This window comes from Stegodyphus dumicola, chromosome 9, assembly GCF_044657685.1.
Source record: "Stegodyphus dumicola isolate Sdum_Otavi_A_Nest chromosome 9, ASM4465768v1".
NCBI lineage: Eukaryota > Metazoa > Arthropoda > Arachnida > Araneae > Eresidae > Stegodyphus > Stegodyphus dumicola.
This window is the reverse complement of record NC_140776.1, coordinates 143,364,437-143,386,671: the sequence shown is the minus strand read 5'-3', so window position 1 is coordinate 143,386,671 and position 22,235 is coordinate 143,364,437. Positions and strand designations below refer to the sequence as shown.

At 33.6% G+C, this 22,235-nt stretch overlaps 1 protein-coding gene across 1 annotated transcript in view; it reads left to right on the top strand.

Annotated features, from left to right (window-relative positions):
- The first annotated feature begins 2,210 nt into the window (after positions 1-2,210).
- Positions 2,211-22,235, top strand: part of LOC118183018 (dynein light chain roadblock-type 1-like) — a 54,229-nt gene continuing 34,204 nt past the window's right edge. The window contains exons 1-3 of the mRNA XM_035352417.2: positions 2,211-2,592; positions 2,807-2,882; positions 16,470-16,631. Of these exons, the coding sequence (XP_035208308.1) occupies positions 2,554-2,592; positions 2,807-2,882; positions 16,470-16,631 (277 nt within the window). The 5' untranslated portion in view covers positions 2,211-2,553. The remainder of the gene's footprint in view (positions 2,593-2,806; positions 2,883-16,469; positions 16,632-22,235) is intronic.

Here is a 22,235-nt window from a genome sequence, read left to right as displayed (position 1 = left end):
GCCAGATGCAGAGAGAGTTACATGAGGTTCAGCCCAGTTACTGTTACACAGGGATAAGACCAAAATATCGATAAATGGTCACTAAGCTTGGCGACTTTTGTCCATTTCTCACCAAATTTGGGAAAAAAAATTTAGTTACGAAAATCATCGCCAGCTTCGAGCTATCTCGCTAAGCCATTTTACCTCAATATTTCCACTGACGCTTCGGATACTGTGCCATTAATATTGTTACGGTTTTTGTATTTATTTAGCTATTTTTAGTATAATTTGTAATTAAAATTGTTTTATATTCCCGTGCAATGCAGCGCGAGACTTATTTGAAGAAATAGCTACACCGAAAAAATTAAATTATAGGAGCACGTGCATTTAACATTTTAATAAATAGATATCTCGTAATTATACCCTTTTGCTATAAAAAAGTCGAGAAAATACCAGAATATTCTCGTGCTTTTAAACAGCTCATAAAAGCGGGAGGAAAATATCTCAATTCAGTTGTTGTTCAGTTGTTTACTTAGTTCTTGTTATTGATTGTAGCGAATTCGCGGTGAGATCGGATTAGCTTTCTCTGTTTTGAATTGAGTTCTATTCATATTTTAGTAGGTCAAAATAGAACTACGGTGAGATATTGCGATATTGTACGAGTATCTCTGAGGAAATTTCAGCATTTTGTATAATTTCTTGGGATAAGAATAAATTTTATTAACTTTTTATCAACTTGTGCATTCAATCCATTACGAACCCGTACGCATGCAACAATATTACACTCTACGGAAGATTCTACAACTTACACACAACTTCATTATTGACATATATACATAATTCTTAACAATAGGATTAATATATGGGAGAAATCAATTTGTTCCCTAATTTCTTTCACAATACCTGATCGAGATTCAGTTGAATAGGTGGGGGTGACAGTTTTTATGTTGAGGAACTGAAGTAAAATAAAGAACTTGAAACGATTATTCGATATCATTGTTAAAATTTATTTATGAATTTAGTCGAAAATTATTAGAAAGTTTGGGTACACTTTCTAAAATTACAAGACCTTCTCTGTTGAAGCAATAAAAAAAACTATCGAAGCAGAACTATGATAGCCGGGATCACGGGTCTTGCATGACAGTAGAATGAAAAATCTGTCCCAAGAACATCGACTTATGTTTAAAAAAAATGACAAGTCTTATAATCTTCAAAGCTGAAAAAATCTTCTACAGTATATTCTAAACTATAGGGCAGGCATACTTAATCTTGAATAGGCTTAGTTTATAAAAATAATCTGATGTTGATAATTAGCATTATGTCAGTAATAATTAGATTATCCAAATTTTCAGTCCACAGGGGCTTGTCCACGAAGAACTATTGTTTTCGTTTTGTGATTTTGCGTTGAAAATTTTAGGCTGTATCACTTTCAAATCGTTGCCACCAAATACTGTCGTCCTGTATTAGATTTAAAGAAATCAAATAATGAAGAATCTGCATAAACGTATGTATGTTTCTCGCATTGTGATAAAACAACGGTACCTAGAGCCATGAAATTTTGAATAACGTAATCCTCCTACGAATATAGGCATCTGGAAGCCCAAATTTGAAGTTTGGAATTTGTTTTATTATCGATTTCATATTTTGGAAAACTTTAACGAATTATTGATTAACAAACTCAACGATTTCAAAGCGAACAATGGCAACACTGCACGGGGGAAAAACATTTTTATCTCCAGCGCGCCGAGAGTACGTATAGGAAATTCTAAAGAGATGCTCATTTTAAAATTATGTTGCGATATTGCTCTTGAACTGAATTTTGTAATTTAAGTGAGAAGAACATGATATTTAATAAATAAAGGTAACACATAAAATGTAAAAAAAAAAAAAAAAAAAAAAAAAAAGGCCCTTTTGGACGTAATTTAAAATCTGAAACCCTTCAGATTTTTTTAAAAGTTTTGTTATAACTTTAATTTTAGACTTATATTTTAATTTCTGTATTTTTATTTATTATTTGTTCATGTATTTGATGAGGATGATCAAAGTACCTCTTTTCTAATGCAAGGAAATTATTCCTGACTTACAGACGATTTTTAAAACGTCTTGCCTGTCAAAAAATCAAAAAGTAATTTCTGAAGAATTTAGTACATACTCTCGTCTCAATAAAAAAATGGTCTTAATATTTTTTTAAATATTTCAAAATCGTCTGTAGTGTTTTAAAGAAACTGATCACTGATATTTGTTCTTAACTCCAAAATTCTGTTATGCTATTTGCAGTTTTCACTATTTTTAATCTTGAGTCTTCCCAGCGTTAAAAATGGAATCTGCAATAATACTTTTTTCTCTCACAGCATTACTAGCACGTTTTGTAGAAACGTAATTTTCTCCTGTTCTAAACCTGTAACTTTAGATGCATAACTGGTTGCTACGCAACTGGGATTGATACAAACCGCTGATATGAGTTTTTAAGAATCGTGAATAGGAAGTCTATTTTCTTTTTCCAGTTATGAACGGCAATAGCTTACTTATTTGATTGGAAATATTGTTCATTAAGAATGAACATTATGTCAATAAATGATTAGTTGCAGCTGGTTTATAATGGATGTAACTGAAGTAAGTTAAACCTTTATATATATATATGTGTGTCTGTATAAGGTAATTATTAGTAATTAATTGCGTAAATCTTGCACTTAAGCTGCTAAGCAATAAAATAATATTTCCTAGTAGTACTTTATTTATTAATATTGAATATATATATATATATATATTTGTGTGTGCACCAAATATAAATTGGAAATACTTTAATATTAATTTTTTCCCTTTAAAGAATGAAGCTGAAGATATTTATCAAAGACTGATTCATAAGAAAAGTGTTTTGGGAGTTATTGTCTTGAATGAAAATGGTAAGTTTCTTTTTAAATAACGACATGATATTTTTGAGGTATTTTATGATTATCTTAGTTTATGCTTAATTTTTTTAAATATTATGGTTAGCCACAAGAACTTGGATATTGGAATTAATTACACATAATATGTGTTTTATTAATAACTAATTGCAACTAGTTAAGCAGCATAAACATCGATGACAAAAATACTTTTTTTTTCTTCAAATATGAGCATAAAAATTGATTGGAATTTATTAAATATGTGAATAGTATTATGTAGGTTGTAATTTTTATTCTCGCTTAGTACTGGAAATATGAGGGTATGCAGTAAAACCTGCTCGAAATAGAAACGTTCGAAAACAAGTGTAATATCTATTTTGAAAGGATTTTCTGCGAGAAAGATGCAATCAATTTAATATTCGCTTTTTCCGTTGCGATTTTATATTTGATGTGTTTGCGCTTTAAATGAGTTCTGCTTAAGAGTATATAATTAAATATTTTAAATGAATCATCATATTAGAATTCAGATTTAATTTTTACTTTATTATTTCTGTTCTTGTTTTAGACACTACGTGCTAATAAATATAAAAGTGGTGCTTAAGATATAATAATGACAATCACTATTTTTGGCCTGATTTTTTTTAAAATTCAATTTCTAGAAAATAAATTTAAAAAAAAATTACTGGCTTAAAATTCTAAACATATTTACATGAAAATCGTATAAAATTTGATTATAATCTTCCCTTAGAAACTTGGATCTTCCATTTACACAGAATTACTATTTTGTTTCTAAAATTATTGTCTGCTACTTTGCCAATTTCAGCCAATTTTAATTTTTTTCGCAGTAATGATAACAAAATCAAAACTTAGAATGTTATTTTTAGTTTGTTATTTTCAAGTATGTTACTGTTGTACTGTCTGTCTACGAGAAGAACAGATTCCGCCAAAATGTCTGGCGGGTGGCAGTAGCTATAGCAACAGGGCTAGTATATTTCATATAAGGGCGAACCAAGGGTTGCCAATTCGCCAATTAAATACGCCAAGGTAGCAAACTGAAAAGTAAATCTTCAAGACAACCCTATGAAAAATGGTTCAAAGCCAACGCCACCTAGACTAGGTGGCGTTGTCAAAGCTCGTTTCCACGGCAATAGACAGTTGTAGACTAATTGGCGAGAGCTTTTCTTATGATAGACAGACTGTACTGTTAGATGGGCAGTTGTCGTATTACAGACTTTAGTAGCTTATTGTTCCGTCAGTAGATAGAAGGAAAGAAAGAGAAGAGTTTTTTCCCTCCTTTCAGGAGCGGGCAGAAGAAAGAAAGAAAAGGAGGAAGAAAGAAAGAAAATCCCTATTGTCTGTCAAACCAAGCTTACAAATTTCCGGGCAAGCCTCTTTAAGTAAAACTGAAATTTCTTGGAATTCATAGCAATGGTTATTTACATTGTTGATTATGGACCGGACTATTACTATCGTTTGTTACTTTAAAAGAGAGGTATCAAGACCATTTCTTTCCCGCAAACCATGGATTGTAACCATGGTATTGGGCATTGCGGAAAGAAAATCGATTCCTCTTATTTGCTAAAATCCTTCCAATTCTCTTTATGCGGTGATGACGAGACACGTTACGATAGGAAATAAGGGACGTTTCGTTTTGATCTTGAAGTGCCTATTTTAAAATAACAGAAATAAATTCCTTTTCCAGGCTCAAAATTTTCCAACCGAGAATAGCGGAAAATAAGTTAACATAGTGAAACGTGATTCATATGCTCGTGATTATTGCCATTGCTCGTGATTATTGCCATGCCATATTTATGACTGTTGCAAATACATAATAAAGTAATATTCATGACTGCTAGTACGTTATGTTTCCGAATATAATAATCATACAGGCTATTTCTATCATTTTGTCCTAACCTCTAATTGATAAAGAATCCATTCCACTATAAGGGTGATAATGAATTACTATATATGTTTCAATCAATTAATACAATGAAAAATCAGCAAGGTTCCTTAAAAACTATGTAAGCATAATAATTCAATTTTGATTTAATGACGATTGCCAACCAGTGTGAAACGGAAACGTAGTTTGTTCAACAATATTAATCATTTTTGGAATCTGTTATACATATCCTATTACATAACTATAATAATTTATATAAAGAGACAAGTAAAGCTTGGTTAATATAATTCGGATCTTTCACTTATATTTTAAATTCGAGTAAGAGTTCCAATATGAATAAAAGTTAATTTATTCAAAATCTATTCCGCTATTTATTCAAAACTTTCTCATAAAGTAATATGATGCGATGACACTTTGTACTTTCAAATCTCTCTGCTTTTCAAAGTTTATAACCTCGCAGTATTTACTCCTTGGATTTCCTTTAATAGTTGAAATAATTTGAAGTATTCGCAGACACTTTTAAAATTATTCTAATGTTTAAGAGAAATAAATCTCCTTGACTGTTTAAATTTACTTCCTTTCGCTATTTAAATTAAGTAGAATATTGATCTATTTATTTTAACACTTATTTAGTTAACTTTCTCACTTTTATTTTACGAGACTATTTAAGTCATTCAATTTTGCAGAATGATTTAAATGCAAATTTAAGGTTATAACGTTCTTTTTTACTTTGTATTATAATAACTGTTATTCAAGTGCTTACGGTTTTGATAGCCTATAGTTGGATATAGTTTAAGATAATAATTAGAAAATGCTTAACTTTTGATTTAATTTAAACAATTAAAGTTTTCATTCAAAATAATAACGATTTGTAAGCTAAATGATTAAGAAATGAAGAATGAGCTTTTGAGCTCATGGTACCGTGGAAAAACTGACGTCAATTTTTGAGCACACGTAGACGTGAACTAGAGCATATTCACCTCTAAACTCAAATTTTGATTTTCTTTTATTTTTACTTCCTTGTACGAAGGAAAGGAAGTATTGTAATCATAAAAAATTCCGGTTATCAATATTTCAAAGAAAATATCCATTTTGACCGCTATCGAACGCAGTTTAACGATGTTTTGCGTGGCATCTGTACATAAGAAGAGAATAAAGGACTTCCCCCCCCAAACGTATGTTAGCTTCCTTTTGTATTTAAATTAATCAATCTTAAGACCGTTTTTAAAAGACAAACAAATATTTATATAAAGATAAATCGTACTCGTAACTTAATAACGTATATGCAACTCATTCTTTAACGTATATATCATAACAGACGTTCTTACTTCATCGTACCAATATACATCTCTGACTATATATACGAGTAAAATAGAACGATATGCAGAAAGTAGCTATTGCCATTTCTCAGGAGATATTCTGTCTAATAACAATAAATAATTTGCAATCGTGCTTACACGAATTATAAAATTGATTTAAAATGGATTAGGTATCTCGGATAACTCAAAAACGAATAGCCTCAGAACGTTGAAATTTTGTACTTGGGACTGCTAAAACATGTAGTTGTGCACCTTCCTTTTTCGTTGCAATCGGCTGCATCCATCCTGGTGACCGGAAAAATGCCCACAGGAAAAAAGCCCATAGGAAAAATGCTCACAGAATAATGCTCACAGGTATAAAAGATCACAGGGAAAAAGTCCACAAAGAAATATACTCACATAGAAAAAAGCTCACATGGAAAAATGCTCACTTAGAAATATGCTCACACGGAACAAAGCTCACATGAAATATGTTCACATGGACAAATGCTCACATTAACCTTTTCAGGGGCGATAAATAAAAGCATGAAAACTGTAGTAAAATTTTCCATGTACTGTAATATTTTATACCGCTGCCCTTGTACGACATTTTTTTCCTGTAACTGCTAATAATTAATTTTTGTTTCTTTACTCTATTTTTGCATACTTTTGATGTGTATCTATAGAAATTGATGTTTGAATGTAGTTATTCAAGTTTTGAGCCAAAAAAGTTGTAAAATTTCTGCAGAAATTAAAAATTTCTAGAAATAAAATTAACATTTTTAGGCACTTTGATGATGCCTCTTAGTCGAAGGCCCACCAACGGCCGAACGGTAAAGTCGCTAAACATTGGTAGTTCGGTCCGAGGTTCGAATCCCGCGAACGGTTTGGCTGCATGAGTGTTTTCGTGGTTTTCCCCACGTGTAACGTGTATACGAGCCAGTTTACCTTAGAAAGTCCTCCACGAAGGCATCCATCCCCTTAGGCAGCCCTTAGGTTTGGTTTATTTAATTATGGCAAAGCACACTAGGGCTCTAGTGTGCTTTGCCATAATTAAATAAACCAAACCAAACCAAACCTCTCAGTCGAACATTATGAGGCAGCCATCGGAAAATCTCCTTAAACCACAAATTGTTGCGAAGGCTCTCATAACGCACTAAATTCATTATTTAATTGTAGCCATCTTAGTATGTGGTTTTTATTTGACGGACTGAAAAAAGATTTAGCATCTCAACATTTGTTATTAGCTAATGTAAATACAGGATGTTTTGAAGTAAAAAAAAGAAAACATAAAAAACTTACTTGTAATCTTGAACCATGTAAGAAACTATGATGAAATCGGTGATAAAATTAAATATTTTAAGTAATTTAAATAAAATAATTATTCTAAATTCTCATTCATTATTCTTCTAAATGTTTATATTATAAAATGTGTAACTTATATTTATTATTTATTATTTTTTTAAGAATTTAAATTGTAATAATTTTTTTACTGTATAATTCTGTTTCATGTTTACTTCCTTTCTCCTTTTCTTTTAATTCAAAACGGCCTATTTGTTAATCTTGTGTAGCAACTGAATCTACACACGAGTTATAAAGTTTTTGAAATATATACCATAGATGTTTTGGTAATTTAAATAATTTTTCTTTAGAAAATTCAAGTTGGTATACGATGTTCAAATCGATTAATTATTGATTCATTAATGTACGGATATTTTTATATGAATTATTTATCAGTGGGCTTCTTTCCATATGAGCATACTTCTGTGTGAGCTTTTTTCCGTGTGAGCATATTTCTAAGTGAGCATTTTTCCATGTAGCTTTTTTTTTTTTTTTTATGTGGGGATATTTCTGTGTGGGCTTTTTTCCTGTGAGCATTTATACCTGTGAGCATTATTCCTGTAGGCTTTTTTTCTAGAACCATCAATCCTATATATATATTCCCACTCTGTTACCAGGCTGAGTGAGCTTTTTTTTTATTCTTATATGTTGGTAAATTGTGCATTTTTTGCTTTAAAAGTGACTGAATTATGTGGTTTTTTAAGTTCCGATTAAGGTTTTTATGCCTTTAGTTAATCTTCATGCAATATTTATAGAATAATCAACAAGTTAAAAGTTTAAGTGGCGAGTTAAGCGTAACGAACCGCCATTTCTTTACATTTGGAATTTAGTGGAATAGTGAAATAAATCAGTTTTTGCACTTTCAATGTATTTTTTCCGAATGAGACGAAAAGTAAACTTTCAGTTTTGTGCACCGAAAAATCTGCTTTCTTGCCGCTGGTCGAATTTCTTGTTTTTACGTAGAAACTCTAATTTTATCTGTGAAAAAATTTTTTAACTGTTTTGACTGTATTTGGTGTTTTATGTTTTCCTATATTTTACAATTTTTAATTAAGAAGTTCTGTGTTTGTATGTATTTTTGTTTTCCCGCGAAGTGAGAACTGAATTCATTGAATGAGAAATATATCTCTAATGAAATTCGAAGAAATAGGTTTAAATGAAATGAAGGAGAAATTTTGTATAATTTAATAGGCCATGCAAGGAAGTCATGTGATGTCCACATCAGATTTTTGTCTTTTAAAGATTCACGAAATCAGTGTATATGTTATTTTAGCACTCGCTTGTTACAATATTGCACGCACTTAGCAGAGCATTTTTAGCTTCCTTGGCTACCACGTTACTTTGTGATTTAAAAGTAATTTATTCATATTTCACTGCTGTGCCATTAAATAGGTTCCGTAAAATTTTACAGTTGAAAAGAAAAGAACAGTATTATTATTGCAGTTCTCTACTGAAAGTGAGTAAATTTTTGATATATTGTAATGCTATATAATATGAAATATATAATGCTGCTCTAGCTATCGCGTCATCCTACTCTATGCCATAGTTACGGTAGCTAAGAATTCGAGCACGAGAGGTTAAAATTGAAAAACTGCGTAGAATAAAAGATCTAATGTAGCGAAAAAGTTGGCTTGAAAGAACTTTGGTTCTTACATATGAGCACACACACCTTTGTGCGGTTTGGCGATTTTTCAGAAGCGGAAAAAACGATGATATATAACTTAAAAAAGATTTGGCGCTTAATAAATGTAAATATTATTAATACATTAATTAATTATGTTTCAAATAGATATTTGTTATCTACTGAAGCGGGTATTTTTGTTTCTTTTTCTCCTAAAATTTACATGGCGATAGTTTTGAAAATAGATCAAAGCAGTTATTTTTTAGAGGTATAATTATAAAGCCTTTAGAGATTTGATAGTAAAACTCTTTAGTCCTGCTGCAAGCGTACCATAATTTCCGCCACTGCAGGCAAATCTACAATCGTATGTTTTAAATTGAGTTTAAAACAAAAATATCAAGACTTATGCAGAAAAACGATTGGAACTCGGAATACAGCAAAGTTAACGAGGAAATTGCGCAGTTGCTTCTAAAAAACTGAAGGATATTCTTTCTTTTTTTCGCCGGTGGGACAGCCGATCCGCTTAGAAAAGGTGGTTGTCGGCCTGTTTAAGTCCCGTCGACGACTAAATTTATTACTTAGTTAGTGCCTTAGTGATCAAGTTCCCTAAAGTCTGTTTGTGAAGACATAAGAAAACATGCACGAGATGAGAAGATATATGAATATAGCTCTATGTACTGAAAATTTGGAAGGCAGAATGACATGCGACCAGGACACTACAGCGGGAATTACACTGGTGTGCAAAAATTAAGGACGAAGTCGAAAAATTAGCATATCAGCTGAACGAAGAGGCAGAGCGGACAAAAAGACCAATCAGGAGGTTAAGTAAGGTGATGTACGGTAGCACATGCGCAGATATGCAGGTAGACGTAATGGGGGAGTGTCTGAGTAGTATAAAGCATGTTGTCGGTGTAAGATCCGTATTTCTGGCAAAGAGATTGCACGCCGTATAGCAGTTAAAATCACACCGAGTTGCTCCTCAGCGAGAAATGGCGAATAATCAATCTGTTAGACGACATCTGGATGCTTTTACTCAAGGTCGAATCATTGGGAAGTTGGAGGAATGCCGTAGTGTGACAAGTGTGGCTGCAGAGTTCGGAATTGCTCACAGCATCGTTTCACGACTTTAAAGACAATTTCAAAATACAGGAACAGCTATCCGGGGGTTTAGTAGTGGTCGTACACGAGGAACCACACCCGCAGATGACCGCTATATTGCCTTACAGGCCAGAAGAAACAGGCGGCAGACAGCGGGAGAAATCGCTTGACACACGACACAGGCGACTGGACGACCGATATCGCGTTTTACCGTGGGCCAGAAGACTGCACCACGGTGGTGGTCTGTTTGCACGACGCCCTGTACGGTGTGTACCTCTTATCAGGTTCAATGTTCCTTCTAACCTTCTTCGGGAACATACAAGGACCTGACTAGGAACAGAGAGCTTACTAAAGCTATGTTCACTAATTGTAGTAAGTAGACAGGATACAGACGAAGGGTATACAAAACCCTTTATTTTTCTCTATATACAATGACTTCCGTACTTCGGAATACAATGACCCTCCACTCGGGGTCTAACGTAAAAAAGTATAAAAAATAAAACTAAACTCTAATTTAACTTTAGAATAATACACGTGGAAGATTGGCCTTATAATAACAGGAAGCGTATGTAGCACAGAGACTGTGAACACTACAATACGTTTAATTTATCAAGAGGATTAAAACCTCTGGCCTGGAAGGCAAATAGCAACTGCGTAACTTCTAAGGTAAGCGGCCTGCTTCGAACTCACTGCTTCCTCTCTTTCGCTTGGCAAAAAGGCCACACTTAAATACTTGGCGTTCGCCAGACAAACTTTGCATAAAAACCTTCACGCTTATAATTCTGGCCGGAAGTAGAAAATAAGAAGCGATAGTAAAGATTTAAAATAAAATAAACGTTAGTAAAACTTAAGATCCTTACACTCTAACGCCTGCCCATCGGAGAAGGCGTTCTCTGTGGTGCCGGGAACACCGAAATTGGAGAGACAATGAATGGGGACGAGTACTCTTTACAGATGAGAGCAGATTCAGTCTGAGTAGCGATTCTCATCGCATACTCATCTGGAGAGAGCGGGGAAGCCGCAATCATCCCTCGAACATCATTGAAAGGGACAGGTATGGAGGTGGCGGTGTTCTCGTTTGGGGAGGCATCGTTTGGTAGTCGTACAGACCTTCACATCCTCGACGCAGGTTCAGTCAACGGGACCCGTTATTGTAACGAGATTCTTCTTCCATATGTGCGTCTTTTTAGAGGCGCTATGGGTCCGCAGTTCCTTTTCATGGACGACAATGCACCATGTCATCGCACAGTAGCTGCCGAACAGCTCTTAGAGAGTGAGGTTATTGAACGTATGGATTGGCCGGCACGATCTCCGGATCTCAATCCCATCGAGCATGTATGGGATTTTCTAGGCAGACGCTTGGCAGGTCGTACCTTACCACCAGTAACGATTGCGGAGCTTCGATCGGCGCTGCAAGACAAATGGGCAGCAATGCCTCAACAACTCATTGACACCCTCATTCTCAGCATGGGCAGACGCTGTGAAACCTGCCTAGCAGTCAGGGGAGATCATATCCCCTATTAAGGACCGGATGTTTCTTGCTGGTGGACACCCATCACAGGGATGTTTCGGCCTTCAGTCGCATTGCGCTCCATGCTACTTTTTCAATAAAGCTTCTTTTTATCCCTCTGATTTCTCTTTTAGTAAGTGTTGCTTACATTACTCATGTCCTTACGTATTGGGGATCTTACGGTATTAAATGTGTTGATTTGGAAAGCTTTTGTACAAAGTTAGATTGAAAAAAACCCTCTCGTCCTTAATTTTTGCACAAAAGTGTATATCATGGCTCCAAATTGTTATAAATCATGAGTGAAATGTTGCCAGCTAATACGTAACTATCGAAACTTGTCATATAGTTTTTACTTATTATGCACCTTTTATTTTAACAGCTGCGGTACTTATTTTTTATTTTATTTTTACTAGTATCTTGTGCAACCGGTCTTGAGTTTGACAGGCATTCAATTTGAGCGAATAAAGAATGAATTTAGAACGTCTAGTCATTTGTCAGACTTACAAAATTTTTCACATATATAATAAGACGCATTTTTGCGCCATCTTTATAAGATACTCTTATAAAGAACTTCGCCAAGTGTTAAGATGTTGAACATTATGCAATGCTACTTAGCTATAAAATGCATGCATTTAGCAAAAGCGAGCTCCCATCTAGACTCGAACGAACTCCATTTGGCAATGAAAAGCTCATGGAAGATAAATCCTTCAATAAAAGGCAACCAAAAAGCATAAAGGGAAAAAAATGTGAGTCACATCATCTCTGCAAAACTCGTAAAGGCATCCTTGTGTCAGAGATAACTTCAGACACGTACGAGGCAGAAATGGATAAAATGGAACCAAATAAGTCAAGAGATAGATTCCCGAGAACGTGTGTTGCATAGAGCGCAGTTTATCCTTCATCGGTGAGAGACTCACGTTTGAGATTATACGAAAATTGCACTAATTTGTAGAACCATTTTTGAAACATTTTGAGTTATTTCTGATCTGAAAGTTTTCTCGTGTGCAGGTTTTATTTCAGACGAAAAGTATATAATAAGCTGGATATTGATCGAGGGGATTACTTTTGTGTGCCCAACCACCGAATCCAGATATCTATCTCTAACCGATTATTTGGTTAAACGCGAGTCTTCTGTAGCAAATGGGAGTATAGCATAGTAAACATGCATGATTTATTTAAATTAATGCATTATTTTCTTATGTTAAATCTTTCCTACACTTATGCTGTTGTTCAGTTCCACCAGAAATACAAATTAAGCGAGTTTAAATACGAACGCCGATCTAATTTAATTCAGAGAATATCGGTAATTTAGAGTAGTGAATTTTGCTTTTACTTAGAGTTTCATTAGAAGGCGTGTTAGCTATCAGCCAGGTTCTTAATCTTCAATTTAATATTTGATTATTAAATAATTGAATTGCTGTTGTATTCTTAGGTCGCAAGAAGCAGATATTAAATTTCTGTAACTCGGTTTAGTTTATGTAACTTCAAGCTGACATGCATGTAAATATCGTAACTGCTTTTATGATCGTTGTTATCGCTTTGTGTTACTGGGATCTTAATCAAAGACGGGACCAGAATTCATGTCTGACAGTCTGGGAAGTTTACTTAAGAGTAGAGTGTTGATTTATGATATGGTGTTAAGGGTTTCATAAAACAGCAATCAAAATAAAAAAAATTAAAAAAAAGAAGCACGAACAAAAAAGGGAATCTCTTCATATCCATATCGAGGGATAATATAGCTGGATATTATGAACGTTTAAAGTTAATGAATGAAAATAATGTCAATCGATAACAGTCGCCAATGGACAGAATCCAAGAGTCTCATCCTTCCTCTTTTGTTATTACTATCGTCTTGAGCGGAATTTCGGATTTAAAGTAATTCCTGCCGCAAAGGTACTGTGGATTTAAGAGTAGAGATTCTTCTTCAAGGTTTGAATTTGAACGTCAGGGGAGATGGATTTGTTAATTACCATGCTACCTGTGGATGCTGGAAAAAAAACCATGTTGCATTAGAAAAAGGTTTTACTAATTAGAAAATAATACAAATATTTATCAAACTTATGCATTAGATACGTAATAAATCTCACTAATTGGAGGTATTATAAATTAGATCACTTGCAGATATAATCAAAAGTAATAGGAAGTTGTGAATTATTATTAAGAAGTGCTTTAACTCCTTTTTAAATCATTAAGCAAGTTATTCTTTCGATTTGAAAGGTAAATTAAAGACTTTATGAAACGTCAAATGACAAAACCTCTGAGAACAAATAATTTATCCGGCAGCATGCATTAAAAGTGAAAGCCGTTTTGCCTCAGGAAATCGCAAGACTTTGAAGGTAGTGTCCAGGCAGGGGAATGTAACGAACGTATGGAAAAACTAAATTACAGAACTTGTAAGGATTCTAAGTTTACTAACGTTTATTTTATTTTAAAACTGTACTATCACTTCTTATTTTCTACTTCCGGCCAGAATTAAATGCTTTAACTTGTTTATGCAAATTGTCTTGTTAACGCCCAAGTACTTAAGTTGTGGCTTTTTGCCAAGAGATAGAAGGAGTTTTAGGAAGCAAGCCGCCTGCCACTGTAGTTTTACGAGTTTTCACTCGGTTGCTTGTTGCCTTTAAGGCCAGAGGTTTAGCCCTCTTGATATTTGCAAACGTATTGTAGTTTAAGAAGCTCGGCGTACTACATACGTACCTTTTTTAAATAAAGGCCAGTCTTAGTGCTAGGCATTTGTATACTAATTTAAAGTTAGCTTTTAGTTAGAGTTTTAGTTAGTAGTTTTTATATTCTTACGTTCAGACCACAAGTGGTTGGTCTCTGTATTCCGAAGTTCCGAAGTGCCTGTAAAAGATTGAAAATAAAGGGTTTCGTATACCCTTCCTGCTTGTGTTGTCTACTTCACACTTTCTTGAACATAGCTTGAGTAAGCTCCCTGTTCCTATTCAGGATCATTCATGTTTCCAAAGCAAATCAAGAGAAACACAAGTCCTGACAAATTTCTAATGTGGAAATTAAAATTTTTATAAAACTTTATATGGCTTTTAATAATTTCGAGAAATGGAAGGTACTGGAAATTCCTCGACGGTCGGGGGAAAATTATATAAGATCGGAGAGAATTCTCAATTTTTAGTTCAGAGCTGACTTCGGAGTATAAGAGATCTCATTGTAAGTTTCGCTCTTTAGATGCGCTTTGCACTGCGTTGTGTTTAAAGTTTTTAGAAGTTTGAAATGGTAACTACTGGTTGTTGCTGTGTCATACTGAGAAGAACTGTACGAGTATTTTTGTAGAAAGTTCTAAAACTGTAAAGTGTTTCTTTTGGAAAAATACATTTTATCAAGCTATTATCGGTTCTGTGCGCATTTAATCTATTACGAGCCTCTACTAATGCAACAATGTTTTTCCTGGTAAAAACATTTTGATATATTTTAAGAATAATTATACGTTTAGAGACTTTTTTTAGTTTAAAAGTTTTAAAAAATTAAGCTGTTCGAGTTCTAAATGCAACTGGAATTGATATGCTTCAGTAACTAAGTTTTCCTTCGGCAGATCATTTCTGCATTTTTAATAGTTTGCTTTCTGTAAACGTTGTCTATCGTAATTGAGTAGTTTTATACCAAAATGGTTTCTAAAGCATTTTTTACCTATTCGAAATCGTTTCTTTTAAAAGACTGACCCAAAACAAAAGGCTGGAAAAGTGAAATGTAGAAAGAGTCATGATTGTCCAAAGTAATGTGGTTTGATAATACGAAGGTAAGAATGCAAACAGGGTTAGGCTCCTGCCAGTGCTAACACCAGTTATTTAAATAAATTTGATAGATGAAGATACAAAGAACAACACATTGCGTTAGATAAAACTATGAATCAGTGATGTCATACAAGACCGAATTCGCAATAACCTTCGTAATTTTTTTGAATTAAAAGTTACGGATATAAAAAATTTTAATTGTGTAAATGCTAAAGTATCCTTTTAAAATTATTTTCACTACTTTGTGAATTTAATGTTACATTGCATCAATGATGCACATTCACACATAATTTGTCGTATTACCTTATGCTATTGACACGTGTAATAGTTTAATAAAATATATAGAAACTTTTTTAAGTTTCACGGTTTTATTTAAATACCCTAAAGATGAAAAATAATTTTTAAAGCTCCTACGATATTCTGGAACTCTTGTGATAAAAAAATAATGGAGCTGCTAACAATGGCGAAGAGAAATTTAAACGAAATATAATTAGTATTACATATATCATTTCTATACTATCATGTCTACTGCTTTTTGAAGTTATGTTAATGACCTAATAGAATTTGTATATGGGAGCCATACGATTTTATTTTAATTCACATATGATCAAAAATACTATCGACAGTTAAAAATGATACTTCTCAGTTTTTATTTCTTTGATTATAATCGTTTAAGACACAATAACACGCCGAACAAATACTAATTTAGAAGTCAAACAACAAAAATCAGCGTTATATTTTCGAAATTTTCACAGATAACAAAAATCAGTGTTATATTTTCGAAATTTTCACAGTCAACAAAAATCAGCGTTATAGTTTCGAAATTTTCACAGAAATTTCACTGTGAAAATTTCGAAACTATAACGCTGATTTTTGTTGTTTGACTTCTAAATTAGTATAATCGTTTAATTTACAAATTTTGTGATGAATTTTATTTTCTGCAAGGATGTGGAAAAATAATAAATTTTTCCATGCAAATCAACTTTAAAAATCCAAATAAAAGCATGATTGTAGTTCACGTTTTGCACATCAATATACTATGTAAAGTTACAGAATTCCTTTTTGTCTTCTTTCCTTTTCTTCTAAAGGTCTGCGTACCTCTATGGATAACGCAACGACCACAGATTTGATGAATGCTCTTGTTCCTTTGAATAATTTGGCGAGAAAGACTGTAAAAGACCTGGACCCAGATAATGAGCTCCTTTTCTGTCGAATTCGGACCAATAAGAATGAGATAATGATCGGCATAGGTGAGTTAGAATCTTTGCTATTTTGTATTCTAATCGAATATTTGTAAGTTAGTGACTTAATATATATTTTTTTGTAGCTTTTTTTATTTTCAAATATTAAATTTTGATAGTTAATCTTGTCCTGTTACCAAGCTCGAATTTCAGATATACTCTGTATCATAATATTCAATACAAATTTTATTCGAAACATATGTGGACAGGTTGCTGCATTATAATCCTTTTTACATTTCATGGCCTACACACTAGTGAAGAACTTTCAAAAATTCTTTATCATAAGTACCGCATCATCCTATTTGACTAAGTCTGAAATATTTTTTTCTTTTGAAAAATTGTCCTTTCTCTTGAGAGAAAATCGATTTTGATCCAACACTTCTCACATTAATTCGAACCTTAGAACGAAAAATTGGATGCATGGCAAAGTACGATGCATCGTCTAAATATTCAATTTAGATAATGCATCGTATCATCACATCAGGACATTTGATTAGTTATATGTACATTTAATTACAAAACTAAATTGAATGAATATGTTTTGTGGCGCATCATAATCATTTAGGTCAGGATTTCTTATACTGGGGATCGCAAAAAAATTTAGCATTTTTGATATTTCTTTAACTTTTTATAATAATTTTACAATTATCAAATATTTTTACACAATGTATCTGAAAATAAGACAAAGAAAAGGACAGAAAGAAAAAAACGAAAACGTTTCGACGCATTCTTTTTATAATATAAACGTTAATTTTCCTTGCTTTGCACGTGATGCTGTCATTTCGTCGGTTACTTGTTTAAAATTTTCACATTGTTCTCTGTCTTAAAATTATAAATTAAAGTTAATGATCTAAAACTGCAATAGTATATTACAGTGCAAGTGAAAAAATTGACAGTTTCACTCACGTGTGTGTCGGATTTGCGCAATACTTATGGGATTCCACAAAATTTTTGTAAATATTATGGGGTCCTGAAGGTCGCGAAAAAATCTCTGTGATAAAAGGGGTCGTGACTGAAAAAGGTTTAAGAAACCTTGCTTTAGGTTATGAGCCAGAAAATCCACCAACCAACCTAACCTTAATTATAAAAGCAAATGCGGTTTTTTATGATCTATGAAAAACAAAATTCTTTATTTTCTAAATTTAAAGTAAACATCGGCATTTTAACTTAAGGCCCTTATTATATCGATCACAGAAATATTGATATCACAGAAAATTTTTCTTCCCTCCTGTTCATGCAGGGAGATTACATATGCCAAAATAATCGAATGTACTAGCGGTACTTACATTCCTTAAATTCTTGATACTATTTTTTAAAAATTCTACAAGTCCGAACCGGAACAAGGGAGATGTAAGTGCCTTAGGTGAATGGCCAGGAGGAGCTCCAAATTCGGTCCGAAATTTTAGAAATACCTTACCTTTTCAACTTTCTCTTAAAAATGTTTTTAAAGAAAGTAATTAAAATTAAAAAAATATTATTATAGTTAATTTCCATTTTTGAAAACATCGAGAAGCACCGTTTCAAATTAGATCATTTAAAGCAGGGTTTCTCAGACTTTTAAAATTTTGTACCTTATAAATATGAAAGAAAAATATGTGTAACGCCATAAAAGCATTTCGCCATTAAAAATCAGTGCATCCTGAATGGAGTGTATATAATAAAAGAATAAAACCCTTTAAATTTATACTATTTAATTATATTCGTAAATGAAACTTTTACATTACAATAAAATATAAACAAGTATTTTACGAGTATGTATATATATGTAAAATATAAAAAATGCAATGCCTTTGCTCTACGCAAACAGCCAACCTCTAATTACCTTTCCGCAGTTTCAGGACCTTGCCCCCAGACCAGTACTTTCGAGAACATTCTGGCATGTTATGTAATCTCGCACCATTTTTTTCATCACATTGCTTTTCTCCTCCTGCCGCTATAAGACCCTTTCAAAGACCCAGTCGCCAAAATCCTGGGTGTGGAGAATCATCATCCACCACCCTTTTAGTTCGAGCACCACTGTAAGGTCACTAGGTTAACTGGAAGCAAGAGAGATATGGTCACTTTACTTAACCTGTTCCGCCAAACTGAGTTAATGGCACTACAGGGTTAGGAAGTCATCCCAGTCACCGCTAGCAATCCGACGGCCAGGCCGCCCCTCTACACTCCACTTTAATCTGTAGCCTCTTGGATATAATCACCTTCACTCACCTGCTTCACCATCTCTAAGATGCCCCTGCCGCAGTAACAGTCCGTGAACAGTCCATTCACAGGACATGTGACGTAGTCGGAAGGAAAGAACTGCTGTCGAAGGTGCTCTGTCAGAGGGCAGGAGAGCAGGTAATGAAGTGCGTCCGCGTCTTCCCCGCGAAAACCGCAAGAACAGTTGACGTCCCGTCTAAGGAAACGTCTGTAATACGCTGGGAATCCCCCGCGGCAGGTACAGGCCTGGAGGAAGAGTCGGTTCCATTTCAGCCTCTTGAGAGAAGGTATTGGGAAGATGTTGTAAGTAAATCTTCCTGTCTCTTCTTCCTGTCATCGTGATGACCATGTCTCTTGAAATGCTGTCCCGAGGAGCCCTTTTGCAACCTCTGCGGAAAGCGGAAATTCCTTGTCAATTTCTGGGCCGAGAGCCGCAGTCCCAGCCAGGCCCTCCGCTCGCTCGCCGCCCCTCCGCCCGGCATGTCCCCCTATCCAGTTGATCTCTAAAGGCATGGAAGAGCCCAACGTCAAGAAGATCTCTCCAAGTGCTGCCGTGTGCGGATGTTTTGGAGGAAAGGAATTCAGCGCATTCAGAACGCTCATGCCATCTGTGAAGAATGAAGCGCGAGCCGCCGGCTGCGTACCCAACCTGAGAAACGCCTTCGTCGGGAATCGAACCATGAACCTCTGGAATACGCGCCCAACGTGCAGACCACCACACCACGAAGGCGTGCTAGGAAGACGGGAGAAATACCTTATAATATTACAAGGTTTAAAAAAATGGTGAATGTTGTGAAATTTAGTCAGTTTTCTTGGAAAAGTCGTCATTTCAGCATTAAAGCTAGAGCCGTAAAAGTCAAAAACTTGAAAAATATATGTGATTCTGAATAATAAAGATTAAAACAAAATGTTAAAAGGGGCGCATTTTGACATTCATTAAATTTTTTTCTGTAAAAATTGTACCACTAAAAATATTGCTATGTACCACAGCTTGAGAACCGTTGATTTAACGCAATAAAAAGGGAGTATCTTGAACGGCGGCTCTTGAGCACTTGCGCAGTCGCGTGCTTTCCTTTAATTTATTAATTAAGCGAAATCTATATCGTGTCGGATAAGGTCATGTAAGAGTCCTTTATAGTGTAACAATTAGTTATTAACAGGTTTAAGTTACACACGGACAATTACATTTAACTTTAAGAAAATTACAAAGCAAGAGTCTGAAACAACCTATCAGGTTAAACACTTGGCTTTTACTGAAGTCCTTCTCTGGCAACTCACTAGAGGGCACCCTTGTTGTTACAGCTAGTCTAACAGTTTATATTAGCAGCAGAGTTTATTTTAAAGGATTGGTTGCAAAACTTAATTAATTGCTAACAATAAAGTAATTAAAGCGAGATAGAAAAATCGTTATCATATATCTTATAGAATTTCCAACTTGCCATTACTACCTTAAATTTAAATAAAGTTAAAATTTATATAAAACATGAAATAATTGATCATTGCCTTGGGTATAACAATATCTTTCCGAAAATTCATTTAAAATTTCAAATATGCCTTCGCTGAATTTTGCACTGCAAAGAAAATAACACATAACAAAAAGGTTTATAATCTTGGAACAAAATTTTTAAAGTTACAAAACTACAGGCTTAACAGATTGATTAATCCAATATCGGATCGCAGTGAATAGATTGGCTGCGTAGATATTTTCTCCGCCATGTGTAACCTAAATAGGAGCCAGTTTCCATTACAAATTCCTCCACGAAGACATCTTACTCCTTAGACATAGAACTATTGAATACTTTGGAAATTAAACAAACAAATATAATATAAAATATATTTTATATAAATATTTTTGACAGTAGAAATGAAAGAAATGAGAGATAGTTAATCTTATAACTAACATAGGGATTTAAACGGAAACGGGATTAAATTTAAACGGGATAGCTTTCAATTCCAGTTTCTAGCTGGTGAAAAATTTAAGTATTTTAAAAAGAATAGCTTTTATGTTACACATCCAAATGATGTAAATGACTTAAATAATTCTGGTCACTAATGCATGCTTAATATTTTACGAAATTTTGGGCGCGCTTTAACCACTTTGCCTCAAGTTCTTTGACACGTCTCTGCTACAAGCAAACAAATCGTTAAAAAAGAAGATTTTTAAAAACAATAATTTGTCATCGAGTATCATGTTTACCATATACTTTTCTGAAGCCACATATAAAATTTGGTAATCCTGAATGAAGAGACACACGCCAACTTGAAAAATAAAACAGGGAAATAGACAACCTTGTATTCGGCGTAGATTTTGTAAAATCCGAATCGATTTCGAGAGCAAAAAGGGTCCTCCTTCATCAGAAGATTTTGCTCCTGATGAAGAAGGACCCGTTTTGCCATAGAAATCGATTGAGATTTCACAAAATCTACGCTAATTACAAAGGCTGTCGATTTGCCTGTTTTATTTGGTAATCCTATATTTGAAATCAGCACACAAATTCTGTAAAGTGCAGTATTTGCGTTTAGAGTCATTAGAGAATTAAAAAAATTTTTTTTTTTTTAAGCAGAAGATATAAAAAATGTGCCAATGTCCTCGCTGTGACTCGAACATGGATCTGTCAAACACGTACTGAGCGTGCTAACGTTGCACCACAAAGGCATGCTGAAAGGAGAGAGAAAATACTGTATAACGTAATAAGAAATATATTAATTTTATTCAGTAATATTAGTATGAGAATATGAATCAACTCAAACATCTGCTTCTTATGAAATCAAATATTCAGTCATAGTTTGAAACTGTCTTCCTTCAAAATATTCCACGAATAACTTTTCCGCTGGTAGAGATAAACGCTATAGCGCAGGTCTTGAATCTTTAATCTCTTTATGTTATGCATAACAATTCCAGGTAAACCGCTGTTTGAACAGATATCAAATAAATATTTCATACCCTGTTCTGTGAATTTTTTATTGCATCTAAAGATATGTAGAGCCTAATTGTATTATATAGCCAGACGGTCTCTGATGCATTTTTAATAGTATTCAGAAAAGTTGCATGGATTTTTCGTCTTATTAGCTACATTCAGTATGAGAAATAAACTCTTTCGGCTTTTCTTTCAATATTATTATCAATTTACAGAATAAGGTCATGAGACAGTTTAATTAATAACAGCGAATATTTTTTGATGTAACTGCTAATTATTATTGTAACTTAGTTTTACTACAATTCTAAAATAATAGAAAAGAGGTATGTAAATTTTATTTCTCTCTTAATAGATGTAAATTGAATAAAATAATGTTGGAGCAGAGAGTTTACTTTTCTTGAAATTTTTTTCTTAGACTTATGTTAAAAAATTCATTTTTCAAATTTCTAAAAATAAGACATCGTTTGGTATTTACTTTTAATTTTTAAACAGAAAT